Consider the following 18,737-nt stretch of genomic DNA (forward strand, 5'->3'; position numbering starts at 1 on the left):
GGTTGCTATTAATGGAATAGTTAAAGCAGTAGGAATACTTGCAGTTCAATACACTTTTTCTAAGTTGAGTAATCCTCGTAGAGAATTACCATTTATTTGCAAAATCGATGATAACAGCTCGGGCTTTGTCGCACCAGTGACCCAGTTCCTGGAGAAATATTCAACAGAACCTTGACCACCGCCTCGTTAAAAGGGCTTGCGGCGTGAACCCTGACCCGCCTGTGGCACAACCCTGACCTACCCCTGATTCATCTCTTACTTTATTTCCGTGGCCCATTTATGATGACGCCGATCGTGTCAGTGTTTGCGCTTGATTTCCATAGTAGGTCTTGATAATTTTTATCGTGGAAAATTTTCCATGCCACATCACTTCTTTTGTAGCCTTTGATAAGATCTTTCTAATTTGAATTTTAAGATCTGATTAGCCTTCGTGGGTAGCTTAAATTTATGATTCGATTAAAGTTATCGCAGTTGAATAATTCATACTTGGATAAAAGTTTTAGAGAAATAAAAATCGCCCCAAGAATTTATTCAAAAATATTTTTCTGAGGAATGTGAAACGCTCAAGTATCCATTCGTCGAATGAGTATAAAACGATTTTGTTCTATTACTACCAAGGAATATATGTACATGGAAGAAAGCGTGAGGGATGAGAGAAAAGGAGTGGAGGGTAAGTTCGGCGGGGACTCGACTTAAAGGCCATTCCACCGAAAGACGGCGGTCCTGTCGTCTAATGTGTATCGGCACTATAGATTCGGGCCAGTTTCGTCGGACTATCGGAAAGTACTTTGCATCGACGTAGGTCCGAGCTGTTTCGCGATTGGAAACCCATTTGTAACGTCTTAAGAGGGGGATTTTAAATTTTAAAAGCGCGCTATCTGTCTTTCAGGAACGTGTCCCCTCCCTCGACTACGACCTTATGGAGAATAGAATCGACTATCTTTATGGGATTTCTTTCGGCGACGAGCGAAGCGCACTTTTATTACATTCCTTGTTTCGAAGCTTCGGGGTGTTTCGTGTCCTCCTTACTGTCGAATGGTGCTCGAGTTTCGCTTGGAGGATGGAGATATAATCGTCGAAATTACCGTGCTGGATTATTCAATCGAGACTAAAAACGAAAATCCTCGGAAGTGGTTCATAATTTCATCGTGGATCGCGTAAACGATACGCTCCCTCTAATCAAGTTTTTCAATTATCTCGTTACGCGCACGTTCTTCGCTCTAACAAGAGAATTATTCGGATCTCGGTGAAACGGTTCTTCTGGCAGACGCAGCTCGGGTCACGAGCGAATCGTACTTTACATACCATTCCTGCTTTCTTTCTCTTTATTTCGTTAAATATTTTCCCCCTTTCCCGTTTCCGGTTTCCTCGGTGTTTCTCTCGGGCATTTGCCAACAATGAAACCCAATGAATTCTATCTCTTGCTTGAGTATTGTAGTGAGAGAATAATGGGCAAAATATTTGTTTTAAGTGCTGTGTGTTCGTTTTGCTATTTTGAAATTTTTAAGAATACAAATTTTTAAATATTCAAATTTTCGAATATTCAAATTTTCAAATATTCAAATTTTTGAATATTCAAATTTTCGAATATTCAAATCTTCAAATAATTCGTGTAATCGCAGGTCGCAGAGTTACTAAAGTACAAGAAGCAGAGAAACGCGAATCTTGACGGAGGCAGCAGGACAAAGACGAAGCGAGTGCCGACTGTGAAGAAGGAGCTGAGCACGCAGAGGGAAATCCTGATTGGAAGCAACGAGACGCAGGTGCCGAAGAGCTTGGTACCTTCTGAAGACATTTTGAACCGTTTAAGTGAGGAAACTGAGGCGGTCCGAAGGAGAAACGTCGAGTCAAGCGGGGTGAGTGGTCAGATCGAAGGGGAGGAAGATGACTGATTTGTAAACAATCGAGGACGTTTGTTCACGCATCACGCGAACAATTTTCAAATGCTATAATTAAGTTTGAAGATCGAGATGAGTAAAGAAGTGATATCTTTCTTCACAGTCGAAGGAATCGGAAAGTCCGACGTATTCTGAGAAATCGTCGGGCGAAAAAGAAGTTACAAGAGAAAATCGATACTTGGAATCGGACCCAGAGTGCCTAAAGAAGCTTGACAAGAGGCAAGAAACGAACGTAGGATACCTGGAGAACTTAAAAACATCTGAGGTGAGTATAGCTAATAGTTCCTTCTTTTTATTTAGTCGAGATTCGAGTGAATCTATGCTCTCAGTTATGTAGTAATAAGAAGCCTGCAGGCGAAAAATAGAAGCGATAAACGAGAGCAGAGATTCTCAGACACGAAAAGGTGGCAAGCGTGAAACGAGTATACGCAGTGACCCGATCAAAGGGTTCATTCAGCCACGACGAAATTTTTGTCGATGGTGTAAAGCAAGAACAATGAAGAGGAAATATTCATATTGGCCCGTGTTCCGCGTGCTCGACCTCAAAGGGCTGTGAACCCGCAATCGATGGCTTCAGCAGGCCTTTAGCCATCGTGTTCTTGAACCAATAACCCACGAGTACTTTTACCTCACAGTCTGTCTAGCCAGCTGCACCACTTTGATCCTCGGGGACGATGAATCCAATCGACAACGAAGTATTTGAAGTGTCTTCATAACGATACTGCCACTCAGATCCACCTTCCTTTTTTGTACCTTTCAGAATCCTTATAGTTTAAAAGAGTAGAATTCTCATTGATTTAAAATTTAATTTTAGCTTTTCTGATAAGTCGTTCATTTTTCTTTCATGAAATTTAAGGGAAAATTTTTTTACGTCGAATCGAAATTGTTTTCCTGTCGGTTCACATAAAAATTCAAGCGTCGCTGCGCTCTCAGTACACGAGAGGCAAGAGGAACCCTGTCAGATACAAACGAGAAAGTTGTCGTGGAGCGATCGAGGGCGCAAAATGTGGCACGATGATAAATGCTGGCTGCACATTCGAGCCGGTTAACCACCGAAGGAAGTTTTCTTTTATCGCGAAGAGACAATGTCCGCTCTCTTTTCTTCGCCCTGGGACGACGCTGAGGTGATTTGTTCCTGTCGCACGCACAAAACACGGAAAACCGCTTCCGTCTTCGAAAACAGCGTGGAATCACGGCTGCTGTTACGCCTAATGCCTCTGTTGTCTAATTTCTCGAAGAAAATGACCAGGAACGATAGCGGCTCTTTGTCTTAATAATTACACGAAGCTAAATATTGATTTTGAGTTGGAGAACCTTTTCAAATACAACTGAACAAACTCCTCACACTCAGGAATAAAAACCTTCTTTATCTTCTTGTATATCTGATGCATTTTAATTCTGAAAATAAGCCAGCGACCGCAAAGAAGACAGCTTCCTGTACTTGATATCCTTCAACGATTCTCGTTCCCCAGAGCAAATACCACGTCGTTCTTCAAGACGATCCACTAAGAGGAAGATCAGCTTCATCTTAGTTTCATTATTGTCATTACTCCGACACAAGTGGCGCATTCTCCTAGCTAATTCGATATTCTTAACGCGACTGACTGCAGCCACTGGCCTCGCAATTGCCACGACAATTGGATCGGCGAATGAGCCGCGTTTTTGTCGCAGACGCCTCTCTGTTCCTTCCGACGGAGGTTAAACGGAGCACGCAAGAAATTTCTTCCTAGCAGGATGTTCCACGTTGATTGCGACAGGTTGGAAATGGAACTCGTTGTGTGAAGTTTACGCTGAAGGAGATGGTGCATAGATGCGCGAGAAACAATAGAGATTCCAGGAGGAAGAAGTTAAATCATCTACTTTTCTGAGAGTTTCAAGGCTTGCGCTTCTCAAGTATTGTTAGCTGAAATAAACTTAACCATAAAGTATACCACGAAGTGATTTTCGAGTACCAGAAGTGTGACTTGAAGTGAGTACTGAAATAGAGTTTGAAATGGCCCTAAAGTACAGTGTTCGAGTAGTTCACGGTATTGTCTTGATACAAGCACATGATTATTTCTCGGTGTTCTTTCAGTTTTCCGCGATTTCGATTTCGACTCTACATTTTCTAAAAAGATACAATATTTCTTCGTTCTAAACACGTTACCAAGTTCACTGCACAGTGTTTCCTTAGTACAAGCTCTCGATTCAATGAAAACTTCATAATTAGCATACTGCAGTTCTTGATTTACATTGAAATTCTTTTAAACACTATCAAAACAATGGAATACACGTATTCTGTATCATTCAGTACACTTCAGTTTTCCACGGAAGCATAAAAATCGACAGGTCCATAAAAATACATAAGCCCATAAAAGCATTCATGAGAAATACATTCCAGAGATCAACTGAAGACCTGCTGACCCAGTTCAGAACAATCAAACTCCACTTTCTCTAAACAATCCCAAGATGCGATAAACCTATAAATTCCCTTATAACAAGATAGTATCCCATTTCCAGTCGTCAACATTTCCCTAACATCATTGAAGGGAATTTTCTTCTCAAGCACTCTTTCGCAAGGATAAATTAGATTGTCGTTTTCCGTCAGTCTCTTCGAGTCTCTCCTCTCTAGAAAGCAGAACTGTTGTCTCGCGAGCTCTCCTCGCTTCGGTTCGCTCACGAGAGGCTTAAAAGCCTGGCCCCCTTGACGGAGCAGATTGGACGCGTTCTTCTGTCGTCGCGAAGATGTCTCACGCTCCGTAGGTCCATTATCGTTCCAGCCGCTGAGCGCGCTTATCGCCAGGGGTGTCTAGCTCGCACAAAGAGGCGCATTCTCACTGCTAATTCAATATCCTTCGCGCGGGCCGCCTCATATGCAGTCGCAGCCGCTCTCAATTGCCGCGGCTATTGAATCAACTACGAAGAGGGAATGAAAGAACGAGGGACAGCGAAGGACAGAGAGCCAAAGACACTTTGCATTAAAGGGACGGGGAGTGGAGGATTTCTCTATTAAGTAGACGAAGAGAAACGACGACGAGGAGAGGATCCCTGTTGGACGAAGAGCAGTGGAGGAGTGCCAGAATCACAGAAAGGAGAGGAAGGTCTAAGTTGATCTTTATTAGAGAGGAAGATGGAAGGAGATCCGTATCGAGGAGGAAGTGAGTGAACTATGTAGGACTTTATTAGAATCACGAAGGGAGAGAAAAGAGATGTTCTTCGATTTTTATTAGAGAAAGAATTCCAAGGATCTACGATAAAGAATGGTGGAGGAAGTCTTCCTGCAGTTTTCTAGTCCTGAGAAACGAAGGAACTGATATTGTAATACTGAGGAAAGGGAAAGAGAAGCTGCACTGTTGGAAGCAGATGAGTTTCAGTCTGATTTTGTTGATCAGAGTACAGAATGGAAAGAACATAGTAAACCCTTCATTAACAAACCGGTAAATTACTACTTTTTTATTTTCAGCACACTTCCTTTAGATTAAGATTCAAATGTGAACCGAGTTACTGTAATATCATTTCCAGAGAGAGGCATCGTGTAACATCATTAACACGAATGAGTAATAATGATGCATTCTACACAAACATTTTCCTCAGCAAAATTGGGAAACATTCCTCTCTTCTGGTCCCTTTGAGATTAAAACTCATCTGCTCCCAACAGTACTTCCAGTCCACCGAACACTGAGCGACATTCACCAGAGGTACAGTAGCGCTACATTAATATCCATTAAAAGAAGGATCAGCATTAAATAGACAAGAAGAAAAGGTGGTGCAGAATCCCACCGAGGCAAGAGGATCGTGTCCCCTGACGAGAGACCCTCGCGCGAGAAAAACCTGGAATCGGGGACACGAAACGAAGCTGTTAATCTTAATTCTCTTGATTTACGAGCCTCGCCACGAGACGAGGAGCATCGACACGAAATAGCGGCAAAGAGGTTTCTAGCGGAAATTACGAGAGACGACATTCAGAAGGCGACGCTCGCGCCTTCGACCACGCGGAATGTCCATTCAACGATCGAATCGACTCTTTCCCCCAACGATTCCATTCCTTCGTTCCTCGTTCCCCTGATTTCGACCACTTTCTGCCCCTTTGCGTCTGGCCGACCGAGAGCACACGGATTTTCCGAGAATTCGCAGCGAAAAGACGCGTGGGATACTCGGACGGAAATCGCTGAAAGCTCCAGACCGGAAGTGGAGTCGTTCGCCTCGTTGCTTCCACCGTGGTCCTCGAATTTCGCCGACGCTGCTCAGGTAACTCGTGGGGAGAAAATTGTCCCGCGAGGGGATGGCTCGGGTTAATCGTCGGGATTCGATGGAGTTAGCTCGAGATGGAACGCACCGATTTCGATTTGAGAGGTAAACTGCGCGACAGAAGCCGCGTGGATCCTGATCTAGCGAGCGACGCGCGACTACGACGTCGTTAATGATCGTCGTGGCTGGGAAAATTTTCAACGACGCGGTGTATTTTGCTAGACACCTTCGAGCGGAAGGAACGAGGGGAAAACGCGGAGCAGCGACGCGGAAGGAAAGAAAAATTCTCGTTTTCGAAATAGCTCGGAAGTGTTCATTAGAAAATTCTGAGGCACAGTGGTCTGATGATTTTAGAGACTTGTCGATTGCTGGATCCTTGGTTAAGGTTGCAGCTTAACATTTGTGTCTTAAGACATATAATTCTTATCTTTATTCATTTGTTCTGATATTATTAGGATTTTAAGTGTATTCGATATAAGATAGCATTTCAATGTAGATAATATTTCGAAATACTTCAAATTATGGAGAGTTATTTTTTATTTAAGTTAACCATTAATAATTTGTTAGGGTGAAGAGGAAGCACGGCGTGAAAATGTGCGGAAACTCTTGGCGAAGCTTCTGGACCAAGAGGACCACATGCAACGCATACAAAAATTAATTGGTGAGCAATTTTATTAACAATCTGCAATTAATATAGAGAACAAGAATTTTAAACAAAAGGAGTGAATCTGTTTTCCACAAAGGACACAGAAAAGAATGCTCTTTCGCAAAGTAGTCGTTCATAAATTAATTTCAGCCAGCGTTAGCAACGGGGTCATTAAAAGGAAAAGGCCGTCGCGATAGGAAAAGCTCACGGTACTCGAATCGTGTTCGACTCGACTCGGGAATCCAATAAAGCCTCACAATCGGTCGATTAGGCGGCTGGAGTCTGTATTATTGCCCGATGTAATTGCCTCCTGACAATTAGTCTGTCCGTATTACGTGGAAATCAATGTAATGCGCTTGGAGGAGCCTCAGCTGCAGGTTTATCTCGTTCTATTCATCGTTTCTCCTCTTTCTTCCTTCGATTCCACATTCGATTACTCCCAAGCCCGGAAACAATACCTAATTCCTTTTCCCTCCGATGTATCCGACGATTCGCCTTGTACAAACCAAACAGGGTTTTCCCACATTAGTTACCAGTTACTATTCCTCTACAATTTCCTCATTTCGCAAGAAATAAAACACTTCGAGTCGGGGAACTAAATTCAGCAAATTTGAAATGGACATTTAGGTGCCTTTTCATAGAATGTACATCGTCCCATGATCTTGTTATACTTCGTGCATGAGAAATTTCCTAATCCCCTTGATAGTGATAGGCGATCTCCGACATCCGTGTGACGTGCACAGGCGAGCAAAGAGGATTAAAATGGGAGACAATTTCTCGATTCCTTTCGGCTCGTTTCGAGCCAGACCGTGTCTCGTAATTTCGTAATTAACGCGCGTCGCTCGCGGTGGGTAATATGTATACGGTGGACAGTGAATAATCCTAGAACAAGTTAGTCCGGTGCGTTGGAGCTCCAGGGAACATCGCGTAAAGCGCTTTGCACGCGAAATCGTCTTAATCTCCATTACGAGAACAATGCCGGTTTAATAACGGCCATTTGCTAGCGTCGACGAACGAGTACTAGTTTTAATTGGCCCTATCGCGATGCAGCAGTTCATTCGTTTTTGTGAACGCGAGAGAAATGGGTATATACTGCATCATGCATCACTGCAAAGTTACATTACAAAGATCGTTAATATTGTTATACTTATCATCAGCGAGCGTGAGGAAAGAACTCGCGATTCTCTCCAGCAAGGACCTCCAAGAACGAGACAGAGGTTACGAACCCACGCCCACGTTATTCTCGACTACGCTGAAGTCTACAAACAGCTCGAGAAAATCGCAGAAAAAGTTCAAGAAGAAGAGGAAGAAGCCCAGACATCGTTCCAGCACGACTTTGTCTCCAGTCCCAGTGACGCCCCCCCTGTTGACCACCACGGAGACGCCGTGGCAAACGACGCCTGTGCAATGGCGACTCGTCGCTGAGAGACTTTTTGGACCACCTTGGCAACAGGACCAGCAGGGACAGCCTGAAAAGGCACCTCTGGTCGAGCAGCATAAATCGAACGGGAACTCGAAGTCGTTTGGAGCTGAGAGGAAGCCTGTGCTAGCGGAGAACGTTGACTTTGGGAACCAGAGGATTGATCGATTTGGGAACGTTGGTAGTCGTCAGGGACATAGGGAGTTCGTGAATAGCTACGAGAGGCCTGCAGGTATTTTAGCAATTTTTTATTCAAAATTAGAAGCTATTCTTGAGAAGTGAACAAATCCTCTTGTTCTTATTTTACTACAGTCTACACTATTATCTAAGACACTCCGTTTTTTCATGTTTCAGATTCTGAACGAATGCCAGAGTACGACGTAGCTGAGGCCTATCACCGTCTCCGATACAACCAGATGTCCCCTCCTTCGAGAGAGTTCCTGCGCAGGCAAGAAGAGGACTACCAAAACGATTTCAACATGCAGAGAGACGGTTTCCCCCATCAGGACTACGAACCAGGACGCGATTTCGCGTTGAGCAGAAGCTGGCCAGATCTCTCCTTAAAGTACAGTCCATTCTGGGAGGAGGAGCGTCCCTTACTACCAATCGCCTCTGAAAAACGACCATGGAGACGAGGTCCGAACGAAGGCAAGTACTGGCCACGTGGCAACTATGGGCCAGTTGACAGTAACTACTGGTCCTCGTTGGCTAATGAAGAAGAAAGGGAAGAAGAAGCAGAGGCTGATAAGCTCTGGAAGCACCAGCGCACGCAGTATCCTTGGGACAGGGACCGATCCTGGCCAATGGAGAAGTCTCTGAAAGCGTCACCTCCATGGTCGCAGAACGAGAGACCACTGAAATTGTATGATCAACAACGATTAAGTGTCCCAGGTGTTTGGGATAAGAGTAAGAATCGCTCAGAGTTGAACAAGTCCTCTAGCAAACATGAGGCTAGTAAAGAGAAAGAGGGTCTGCCTGAGATCACCATGAAGACGTGGAACAGTTTGACTTCGGACCCAGCTACCTGGCCGCACAAGCTTCCTGGAGCGAAACCGTGGCCCAAAGACGAAAACGGGAAGTCGTACAATCCTAATGCTGATCTAGTGAAGAAGCTGGGCTTGGATAAACAGAACAATGGAGCCTGGACCAAGGAAGAGGTCGAGAAATCAAATGTGGAGAGGAAGCTGAAGGAGGAGAAGCAGAACAGACTATTTTCAGGAAAGGAATCCTCAAAAGAAGAAGAGTTCAGTCAGGCGAAGTCTAATAGTGACAGAAGTAAACCCTGGTCGATGCTAGCGGATTCAAAGACTTCTAAGGATTGGATGAAATCTGAGAACATGCAAGCAGATGACCCGAGTGCTTGGAGGAGAAAATACGACTCTAAGAACGCCTGGTCAAACGAGACAACTCTGCCCAAGATCCAATCTGTAGGAGCGTGGGTGATGTCAGCTGACCAATCTACTTGGAAGCCCTACCCGATTAAACCTATAGAGTCTTCCGACGGTAATGCTTCTCGAAGATGGTCCAGACCAGTAGGAAAGTCCAGCACAGATGCCAAATGGTCCAGCAAAGGATTCTGGTCAGAGAAAGCGAACGATTCCGGAATGGATCAGTCTAGCACAGGTCTATGGCCCGAGAAAACAAATGTCGGAGATCTTTGGCCTTCAAAGTCGAGTAAACCAGACTCATGGTTCTCTAAAACGAAACCTTCTAATGGTTGGACGTCGAAGTTAGGTAACCCTGACTCCTGGAAGAATCCTTGGCCAGCGAAAGGGAACAGTGGCTCCTGGACAACCAGAAGCAACGAATCGTGGACGTCCAAAACCAATGATGACTCCTCCAAGTTCAATGCCGAGTCCTGGCCAGCGAAGGTGAAGGAGGAGGACTCGTGGAAGCCTGGAGACACGTGGCCCAAGAAGTCCAGTGACCAGAATGGTTGGAGCACTAAGGGTGAATTGTCTACTTGGCAACAGAAAATGAACGACGAGTGGAGCTATGGTAAGGCCAGCTCAACGGGGACCTGGCCTTCCAAGTGGAAGCAGTTCGCCTATCACAGGGTGACCGCCATGCCAATCTCCAAGCCAGGCACCACAGCAGATGCCGCCAAGGCAAAGAACGCCTTCGTAGCAGTGTCGGCGGTTTCTTCCCCGAAATACACGGGGAACGAATGGAGAAAGAACGAGGAGGAGGTGAGGAACGAAAACGTCAGGTCGTCCGATGACCAGGAACGACAGGGCAATCAGCTACAAGTAGGTCTCGAACGACCCATCTACGCTTGGAAGAAGGACCCCGATCTACGAGCTGGCTCGATGAAAGGCAATAGCAGCGACCCACTGGAGAACGAGCTCGAGGCACTCAGGCAAATTGACTTCTGGTTCTACAAAGAAAACGAGGCTGAGGTGAGTCCTGCTGTGTTTTATTAAATTCCGCGTAACCCTCGGATATCTGATGTTCAGTGAACCGCATGTGGAATACTCAGCACGGTTGTTCGTCGGTATTTAATTTAACTCATCCCAAATTAACATTCGACTACGATGAATTAATTCACGGGCGGTTCCGCAGTACTTTAGGCCGCTGGTCGAGCGTAAATGAATTTCAACCGATTGGATCGACCATGGGTGGGTGATAGGTGTCCAGGCAGCTCTGGTATTTTCCAATTTTCTAATGGGATTATAGCAATTACGCTAGGCCAGCATCCGTTATAAAAATGGTGAAGCTGGAAATGTACCGTGATCAATTTTTTTACAATGCTAAAGTGAGAGTAGAAAATAGAGTAGTTAAAATAGTAGCTGCATAAGAAGACCAACATGTCAGGATCCCTTAGCTAAACATTTAATTCTTTCAGTTATCCTATATACAGAATGTTCGACGACAAGAGTCAGAAATTAAGAGATGATCCTACATGTTAAAATAGAACACGTAGGATATAGTAAAATATGTCTGACTTGAAACTTATTCTACTGCTGATGTGTACCAGCCAAGTCAGACACAGCGAAGCTAGTAAAATAAGTCCCAATAAGTCACACATGATGAACCCAGTAGAATAACACCTAATAAGTCAAACGCAGTGAATTCCGTAGAATAAGTACTAATAAATTAGATATTACAAATTCAGTAGAATAACTCGCAATAAGTCAGACGAGAAGCATTCTCTCAATCACAAATAAGTCTGAAACGACTCCTGAAACACATGTTTACTATTCTTGATTTTCATCTTATTACACCGTGTCGAATCACCCATCCATATCTCTGCCACTTGTTGTCGAACATCGTGTATGCCAAAACGCTTTGCATCTGTATCCATCATAAAAAATTGCAGTTCCACCGAAGTTCCCTCGGTATCCATCATAAATATACTCGGCGCAATATATCCATGCCGGGAGATAATAAACGAAGGTCATGAAGACGCGAAGATGGAGTAGGTTGCAGCAGGCTCCGAAAGTTGACGCGATTGAATGGACCTCGGGGGTTCGAGCGATGCCCTGGATCGAGTCGATTGCGCGTTTCTTCCGACACGGGTCGGTCGAGTTACGACCGTTTCCGGGAAGTTACCGCCAAGAAACTTTCCTCGGGATTGGATCCACCGTCGGGATTGTGTATAAAAGTTTCCCGGCGACTAGCCGCGCGGAACGCGAGGCTAAATCACGGTGAATTGTAGCTCGCAGCACGCGGAACGCGACTGGAGTTTCTTAACCGCTAATTCGAGAGACTCGTCGCCGCGTGACGAGCACTTCGAGTTGGGAGTCGTTGGATTATAAGCTTTTGTCAAACGTGAGTCCTCTCAGCTGCGCGACAGTGTCCTGATTTCTTCGGAGCTCTATGCTGTCCGCTCCTGTTTACGGGATTGAACTTTTCAATGACTCCCACTGACCAGACCCTGTATCGAAGTGTATTCTAGCGTGAACGGTGCTTAAGAGGATTCCCATAAAGATTTGAGAAAGGTTTCGATCGATAAGACGACTCTCAATACGAAGTTGGAGGAATTGTTGACCGTCCATTTACGATACTCTAGTGAGCTGGAATTGTACCACGGATGTTTCTATACGGGGAAGTTTATTGTTTACTGTTTTAGTGGGAAAACTTGGAGAATAGTTTCCTTGGGTAAATACACTACTTCTCTGGATTGCTTGTCTCCGTTTGCTTTCGTGCTAAATTGATTCATCGTGCTTGGTTTTTCTTTATCTTCTCTACTCCTCCAGAGCTTTACAGTGTCCCAGCCCCTTTACCATCACCCTCGCTTCGCCTACTTCAAGAGTAACTATTTTCAAATTCTCGAGTACCACGCAATCGCAATTATCGAACAGGAGCCCCCGAGGTCCAATCTAATTTATTCTGCCTTCGCCCCTCGTCCCTCCAACACTGTATTCAGTGTTTAAGAATGGTCAAAGGAAAAACAACTGGTACAGTCCGAAAGGCACTCGAACTGGAAGTAATCCCGAGCATCGCGGTGCTTTCACGTGCCGCAATTTCCGGGATCCGTTGACGAGGACGTGCCTGGACTCGGCCCTGCCGCCAGCAGGCCGGAAGTGACCGATGGTTCTCTTCCTGTGCGGACCTTACGTGATCCCTGGTCTGATTGCGAAAGTTCACCGCGCCACGAGCGTGCCGAACATAAAGCATGGTTGCCCCCTTTCGCGTTCCACAAGCTCGAGAAATTTTCGGGAGGGGAGGGAGATCGTGGTGAGTTATTGGAACCGCTGAAAGAGGAACAAATGGCCTCCATTCGGAGAAGTTCGTTCCACGCGGTGGAATTGATCGTCGCTATGCGGTAGACGCGATGGAAAGTCAGTCTTCGGAATCCATTTCCCTCGAATACGTACAATGAACAGGGGCCACGCGATCGATGGAATCGGCTTACGTTTACTCCGCTCCCTTTTGTTCGCAGAAGGGATTAACGACGACGAACGCCAGCGCCGAGACGTCCACGGCACCTGCGAACTCCACGACGACGGTTCATCGTCGAGCGAGCATCGTGCTGGGGAACAACGGCCATCTGAAGACGAACCGGCGGACGATCTCGATGAAATAGGTCCAAGGTTTACCGTAAATCCTTGATCTTGCCCGATGTGTACCGGTCTGTTCCGTCGACAATAGGCTACGCGAAGTCTGTGAGCAATTTCCAACGACTCCCTGGCCCCGCGCCAACGGTACACCGGAACCCCGTCAGCTCCGTCTTCGAGGCCCTTCCTTGGTTTATAATTTGATCGACGTCACAGAGCGTCGTTGAAGGCCTCTTTTCGAGATTTATTCGTCGACGAACGCGTGTACGAGCGAGCAAAATTGTCGCAAACGAGCAATCCACTGAGAATAGAGGATGTCTGGATCATCTCGGACTTATACTACTTAAATCTTATAAGTACGTCTCTGGAGCTTGGAACTCGATCAGATTCATTTTGTTCGGTGCAATCTTAGTATTGTTGAGATTAATTCGTATCACAATTCTAATTTTTAAGAATTGACATTATTATTAGGACAGTCGAGAATTAATTTTAAGGCACAATATGAATTTACTGACCGAATTTTTATAATATCATATTTTGCTTGGATTTCCTTTCATAAGCGTGAAAAGTTTCACAAGGGTTGAAGCAAAGGGAGCAAATACAAGATGTAAGGGCTGGAAAAAGAAACGAAGGATCGAATAAGGAATAGGAAGGTGGAGGAGGAGGAACGAGGAAGAAATTGCGGTGGGGGACTTCCGTTATCGCGTCGACGTTCCGTTTATCTGTTCTGGTTACGTAAGGTGTTCGTTAAATTTTTCCTGAGGGTGGAAAGTACGAAAGGCAGGCCGAGTTTTCTCGTGTGCTGCACGATAATATGGGGCTGTCTACCGCCACCTGTGCCCCTCTCGATTACGTACACCAACTCTTACGTGTATTTTATACAGCAGCCACGGCAGACTTTATGGCACGCCTAAGATCTAGTCCAATATTGTGATCTCGAAACTGAATTCTTGACGCTATAGCTGCTTCTTATTATACTTTGTATATTCTTTCATTACGCAGATAATTACTTATTTTGGAAATCAAGGAAACTTCGCTTCCAGTTATTTGTATTTCTGCAGCGGAAGTTTCTCAGTACTTTCTTTCTTTTTATTTTTAGAATTCCACGTGATCTCTAAAAACCCTTTAAAATTCTTTTCCTCGAGTCGAGAACAGCAGCGTTGATTTTTACAGCGCACCTCGGATTTCTGAAGTTCTTGCACACGCCCTCACGTTCTTGTCTTCTCTCTTTCTTGCGATTTAGTCTTTGAAAAAAAGAATCGATTTCTATGGTCAGTGCTGCTCGACTTCGACTCCCGTGAGCTTCGCTTTTCTCGAATTTTTATTCCGATCAAGCGAAAAAGGGGTTTCTCGAAACCACAGCTGAAATGGCGAAATCCGAGTTTGAAGGTAAAGCGTTCATGAAGCGTGAAATCAGACATGAAGCATGATTTCTCGGAAATTTCTGTTAAAGTTGCATACAATTGCAGAATGCAGTAAAAAAGGGATCGAGATTCAGGTGAATTAAGCTCAGACAATTAATTCTGTCGCTCCAGCAAAGGGTTTCCCATCCAAGCAGAAGACAGAGAGTACATCAAAGTAAATTGCGTGGAATAAGCCAGCGATTTTGTGAGGAACGTCTTCATAGTCCCAATTAAGCATTTCCATCGCTTACAGCGAATGACTTGCCTCGCAGATCGTACATGCGTTCAGTCTCACGATCAGATCACTTCGACTTCAATTTCGACTCATTAAGAATCAGTCTAGTCAAGGTATGCGTATCGTAAAATATTAAAGTATTCGATTCTAGTCGCAGACTAATCGCACTTGTCATTCCAGTTTGAGGCTATTTTAAGTACCTATGTAAAGTCTAAATATTTCATAGCGATTTTATATAAGTAAACGATAGTTTATCGTATCACGTTTAAAAGTTCCATGGTGTACCAGTCGAGGGGCTAATGCAAGAACTTGTATGGTTTTTGCAAGAGAGAGAACCTGTAATTTCGCCGCGCAGAGAGTTTAGTAGGGAATCGAGCTATAATATTTTTTCTACGGGACTCAAATTGTCGGTCACGACCTACCGATGAATTCTAGGAAAACTCTGTTCCACTCGCGCCCTTAACGCACTACAAGTCGACCGTTTTTGTCTATCAAGAAACGAAAGAAAAAGAGATGCCATAAGAAATTCATATCTCGTTAGAAAAACTAGATCACCCTGTCTTTTGTAACGAAAACAAGCACGCTGGACTTTTTGCTTGCGTTTGGCAGAACGAGTCTTTCATTAGAAACAGTCTTATTACGAGCCAAAGGAGGAGAGACAAAGTTTCACGAAATTTATAATGACATTTGGGAAAGTTATGATGTCTTTTGGACGACTTTTATTGCGTTAAAGTGGCAATCTCTTCGTTCACCTTCGGAAGATAGCATCAAGCGCCAGGCAAAGAGAGAATCCATGACAATATTTGATAAGTGGCATTAAAATGAAGACAAATGGGGCAGGAAAGGGAGAATGTAGAAGAACTGACGTCATCTTCATCCCTAAAAGAAAAGACACAGAAATTTTCGCGCGGTTCGAGTGCGTTGTCTATTGTAAAATAAGATTGGAAGGAGGTGCACGTTCACTCGTTGTTGGATCTTGCTCTAAGAATCGATGATTGAAATCTATTGTTTCGTGGCACCCTTCGACCCTTTGCGGTCCCTCGATGCCCTTAGAAAATTTTATTCTTATTACACTCTTTGAACCTTCGGAAAAGAAGTACAATAATCTACGAAACTGTAAAATAAATTATCAGAGATGGAAACTTTACAAATCCGACTACAACAAAATTTTACAACACCGAACTTTTCTGCCATTGGAAAGAAACAGGGCATCAAGAATGAAATACCTCCTGCAATCGACATATCATTTACGAAATAATTTCCTCTAATTGCTCGCAGACATGAATAGACCTGCGAAGTGTTCGGGCCGCAGAGGGTCAGTTTCGCGATCGAATCAAAAGAAACGAGGGGAATATGAAGTTGTTCGTGGACATCTCGAATAGCAGGAGACTGAGCCCGTGGCATATCACGTGGATAATAATTCTCGCGCAGGAGCAGCGATCGTGCGTCGATGTGTACATAGAATGGCGACCGAGCGTTGTTCGATCGCGAGGCCTCGTTGAGGAAGCTTCGTGATGCTCGACCGCGGGAACTGACGCTCTTCCCTCGGGGATACTGTTCGGAAACTGATCGACCAAAAAACGCGGGGGTCGCTCTTAACGCGGACGTCGATTCCCCGCGAAGATCGAGCAGACGATTTACGGCAGGGCGTGCTTGAAATTTAGATGAAGTTCGCGCTCGAATTTTAAGGGGCGGCATGTCCCGACTCGAATTATTTATCGATTCGTCGGGAATCGTCGTGACGAGCCCTGCTGGCTCTTCTCGACTGTGTCGATCGTCTGTGCGCTGCGAAAGCGACCTAGGACATTGTAAATATCGTGCGTCACGATTTGATGTTGGCCAAGCGTTTTCTGACCGACGCGGACTCGATTCGGAACTGAACATCATTCTTGCTTTCCATGGAAGAGAAAAAAATGAAAGGAGAGCGGCACATGTTGAAACGATGGCGTCGTCGAATTTCTAGGACCTAAAATAGGGAAAAAATTTGAGTGGACTGCGAGTCCTGGGGAAGCTCTGAATTGTCTGTCTCTTGTTCGTGATATTTGTGCGCGTCGAGCGATGTTTCGTTCTAAAAGGGGAAAAGAAGAGACGAGAAGCACTTGTGCAGTGAGACAGGAGGGCTGTCGAAAAAGGAAACAGGAGTGCTGGCCGAATGAAAAATTGAAAAGTGTGAAGGGATGCGAGGTGGTGTGAATCCGAGGGAGACCTTGTGAGCGAGGAAACGGTACGGATACGCACACACGCAGACATAGTTGTACGCACACGACGGAGTGGAGTTGAAAGGGATGTCGTAAGGGTACGCTGGTATATCTCCTCGAATTTTCAGGATTCATGGAAATTCATGTACCTTTATAGGATCCTCTGTATCTATCCGTACGTAGGATATCGATTTAAGGAAAAACGAGAGAATAAATGTCGTACGTTGTATATTTATCCTCGTGCTCCACTTGTTCATTCATCCCGTTTGATCAATATTTTCTCTTTAAGTTTATACTGCTTTATTTTAGTGCGCTACAAATCTAAATTCTCGCTTCAGCAAATCGATGAACGAATTTAGCTGTGCTCTTACGGGAATTTAGAACCATTCTATATTACCTACGGACGATAGCTTCTGGTGACAGACCCACGTTTGCAACGATTGATTGAAAAAGGTTGCTACTATATCTGTTGTAGCATAAGCAGCTATCAAAGACATGATACTGAAAATTGAATGTTGCGGAAGCGTTGATATGGATTTTTACATTGGTGAATCAAGAATTCGAACTACAAAATTTCCCAGAAAAATTGAAGAATAAAATCTAACAATGAGGTACGAAGATAAGACATTCTCAGGAAACAGACAGGAGCGATAATAAACAATCGATAACAAATTTCTTAGTTACCAGTAATCAGCATTATGTCACATTGATAAGAAGTTTATATTGCAAATCAGCAGAGGAAAAAAACTCCACATTCTCGTATTATCTTAGACTTTCTCAATTTTTCCAAGGATAGATGAAAAAGTTAAACTTGAACAAATTCGGAACACTTTTCTTGTCTTTATTTTATGATAAAAGTAGATTTCGTAAAAATGTATCAGCTGATGTACAATGTTCCGTTAATTCCTCCGACAGATTAGTCGTTTTAATGCTTTTAAATACGTACATCGAGAAGATAAGAAAGATCAATATCCATCGCTGAATTAATTGGACCAATTTGTTTGGTTTGTATTATCACTTGAGTAACCTTTTCTGTAAAAGCAGTATTTTTTGCTGTCTACCGATTGTCTAACCTTGGCCGCAAATCTAAATCCATCAAAATCGATTCTATGTGGAAGGAACTTAGAGTTAGAGAGACATTGTTATCGTAGATATACCACTTCACGAAGATGATTTCCTTTTGATCGGAAAATTCTGATTCACTGTGTCGTAAAAATGACGTATCTACGCCCCTTTTCCTGAAGATAAGCATTTTAAAATCCATGGCACAACCTTGAAGAATCAATATGAAAAATCTGGATATGTTGAAACAGGTTTCTGGAGTGCAAGATTTGTTTAACAAAATCGTTATGTCAGTCGAAAATACCTAAAGTGTTTATTCCACATTTCTGTGGTCCAATTTAATTCACTTAAGAAAACGTCGAGCGTAAAAATAATAAGAATGAAAACAGCGTACATTCACTTTTTCTATGTAAATCAGAAGAGAAGATCTATTTGGATCGTAATCGTCTCGACAGATGAAAAACTATGAAACCTGAACGACAGGCGATACATTCGCACGCAATTCGCCCGATAAGATAAAATATCGATTAATCATTAGTTCCACGTCGATTCATTCGAGGTGAACCTTACGATAGGACTTGTATCACCTTTTATATATAAAAGAGGAGAAACAATCCGGTGAGCATAATCTGTGACAAGTGGTGTACC

The 18,737-nt window shown here is 44.0% G+C and overlaps 1 protein-coding gene across 1 annotated transcript in view; it reads left to right on the forward strand.

Annotated features, from left to right (window-relative positions):
* Window positions 1-13,936, forward strand: part of LOC143179568 (uncharacterized) — a 126,744-nt gene extending 112,808 nt beyond the window's left edge. The window contains exons 5-43 of the mRNA XM_076378864.1: window positions 1,623-1,856; window positions 2,002-2,163; window positions 2,199-2,209; window positions 2,253-2,345; window positions 2,387-2,478; window positions 2,534-2,593; window positions 2,713-2,724; window positions 2,755-3,022; window positions 3,082-3,158; window positions 3,308-3,595; window positions 3,656-3,681; window positions 3,727-3,791; window positions 3,837-3,846; window positions 3,904-3,925; window positions 3,973-4,070; window positions 4,118-4,170; window positions 4,212-4,304; window positions 4,398-4,452; window positions 4,510-4,703; window positions 4,757-4,852; window positions 4,895-5,035; window positions 5,108-5,291; window positions 5,341-5,534; window positions 5,633-6,125; window positions 6,157-6,230; window positions 6,270-6,504; window positions 6,581-6,590; window positions 6,622-6,653; window positions 6,693-6,786; window positions 6,898-6,926; window positions 6,969-7,070; window positions 7,134-7,250; window positions 7,301-7,415; window positions 7,478-7,587; window positions 7,658-7,671; window positions 7,776-7,885; window positions 7,929-8,423; window positions 8,546-10,590; window positions 13,077-13,936. Of these exons, the coding sequence (XP_076234979.1) occupies window positions 1,623-1,856; window positions 2,002-2,163; window positions 2,199-2,209; window positions 2,253-2,345; window positions 2,387-2,478; window positions 2,534-2,593; window positions 2,713-2,724; window positions 2,755-3,022; window positions 3,082-3,158; window positions 3,308-3,595; window positions 3,656-3,681; window positions 3,727-3,791; window positions 3,837-3,846; window positions 3,904-3,925; window positions 3,973-4,070; window positions 4,118-4,170; window positions 4,212-4,304; window positions 4,398-4,452; window positions 4,510-4,703; window positions 4,757-4,852; window positions 4,895-5,035; window positions 5,108-5,291; window positions 5,341-5,534; window positions 5,633-6,125; window positions 6,157-6,230; window positions 6,270-6,504; window positions 6,581-6,590; window positions 6,622-6,653; window positions 6,693-6,786; window positions 6,898-6,926; window positions 6,969-7,070; window positions 7,134-7,250; window positions 7,301-7,415; window positions 7,478-7,587; window positions 7,658-7,671; window positions 7,776-7,885; window positions 7,929-8,423; window positions 8,546-10,590; window positions 13,077-13,220 (6,747 nt within the window). The 3' untranslated portion in view covers window positions 13,221-13,936. The remainder of the gene's footprint in view (window positions 1-1,622; window positions 1,857-2,001; window positions 2,164-2,198; window positions 2,210-2,252; window positions 2,346-2,386; window positions 2,479-2,533; window positions 2,594-2,712; window positions 2,725-2,754; window positions 3,023-3,081; window positions 3,159-3,307; window positions 3,596-3,655; window positions 3,682-3,726; window positions 3,792-3,836; window positions 3,847-3,903; window positions 3,926-3,972; window positions 4,071-4,117; window positions 4,171-4,211; window positions 4,305-4,397; window positions 4,453-4,509; window positions 4,704-4,756; window positions 4,853-4,894; window positions 5,036-5,107; window positions 5,292-5,340; window positions 5,535-5,632; window positions 6,126-6,156; window positions 6,231-6,269; window positions 6,505-6,580; window positions 6,591-6,621; window positions 6,654-6,692; window positions 6,787-6,897; window positions 6,927-6,968; window positions 7,071-7,133; window positions 7,251-7,300; window positions 7,416-7,477; window positions 7,588-7,657; window positions 7,672-7,775; window positions 7,886-7,928; window positions 8,424-8,545; window positions 10,591-13,076) is intronic.
* The last annotated feature ends 4,801 nt before the right edge of the window (window positions 13,937-18,737 follow it).

Source organism: Calliopsis andreniformis, chromosome 5, assembly GCF_051401765.1.
Source record: "Calliopsis andreniformis isolate RMS-2024a chromosome 5, iyCalAndr_principal, whole genome shotgun sequence".
Taxonomy (NCBI): Eukaryota; Metazoa; Arthropoda; class Insecta; order Hymenoptera; family Andrenidae; genus Calliopsis; species Calliopsis andreniformis.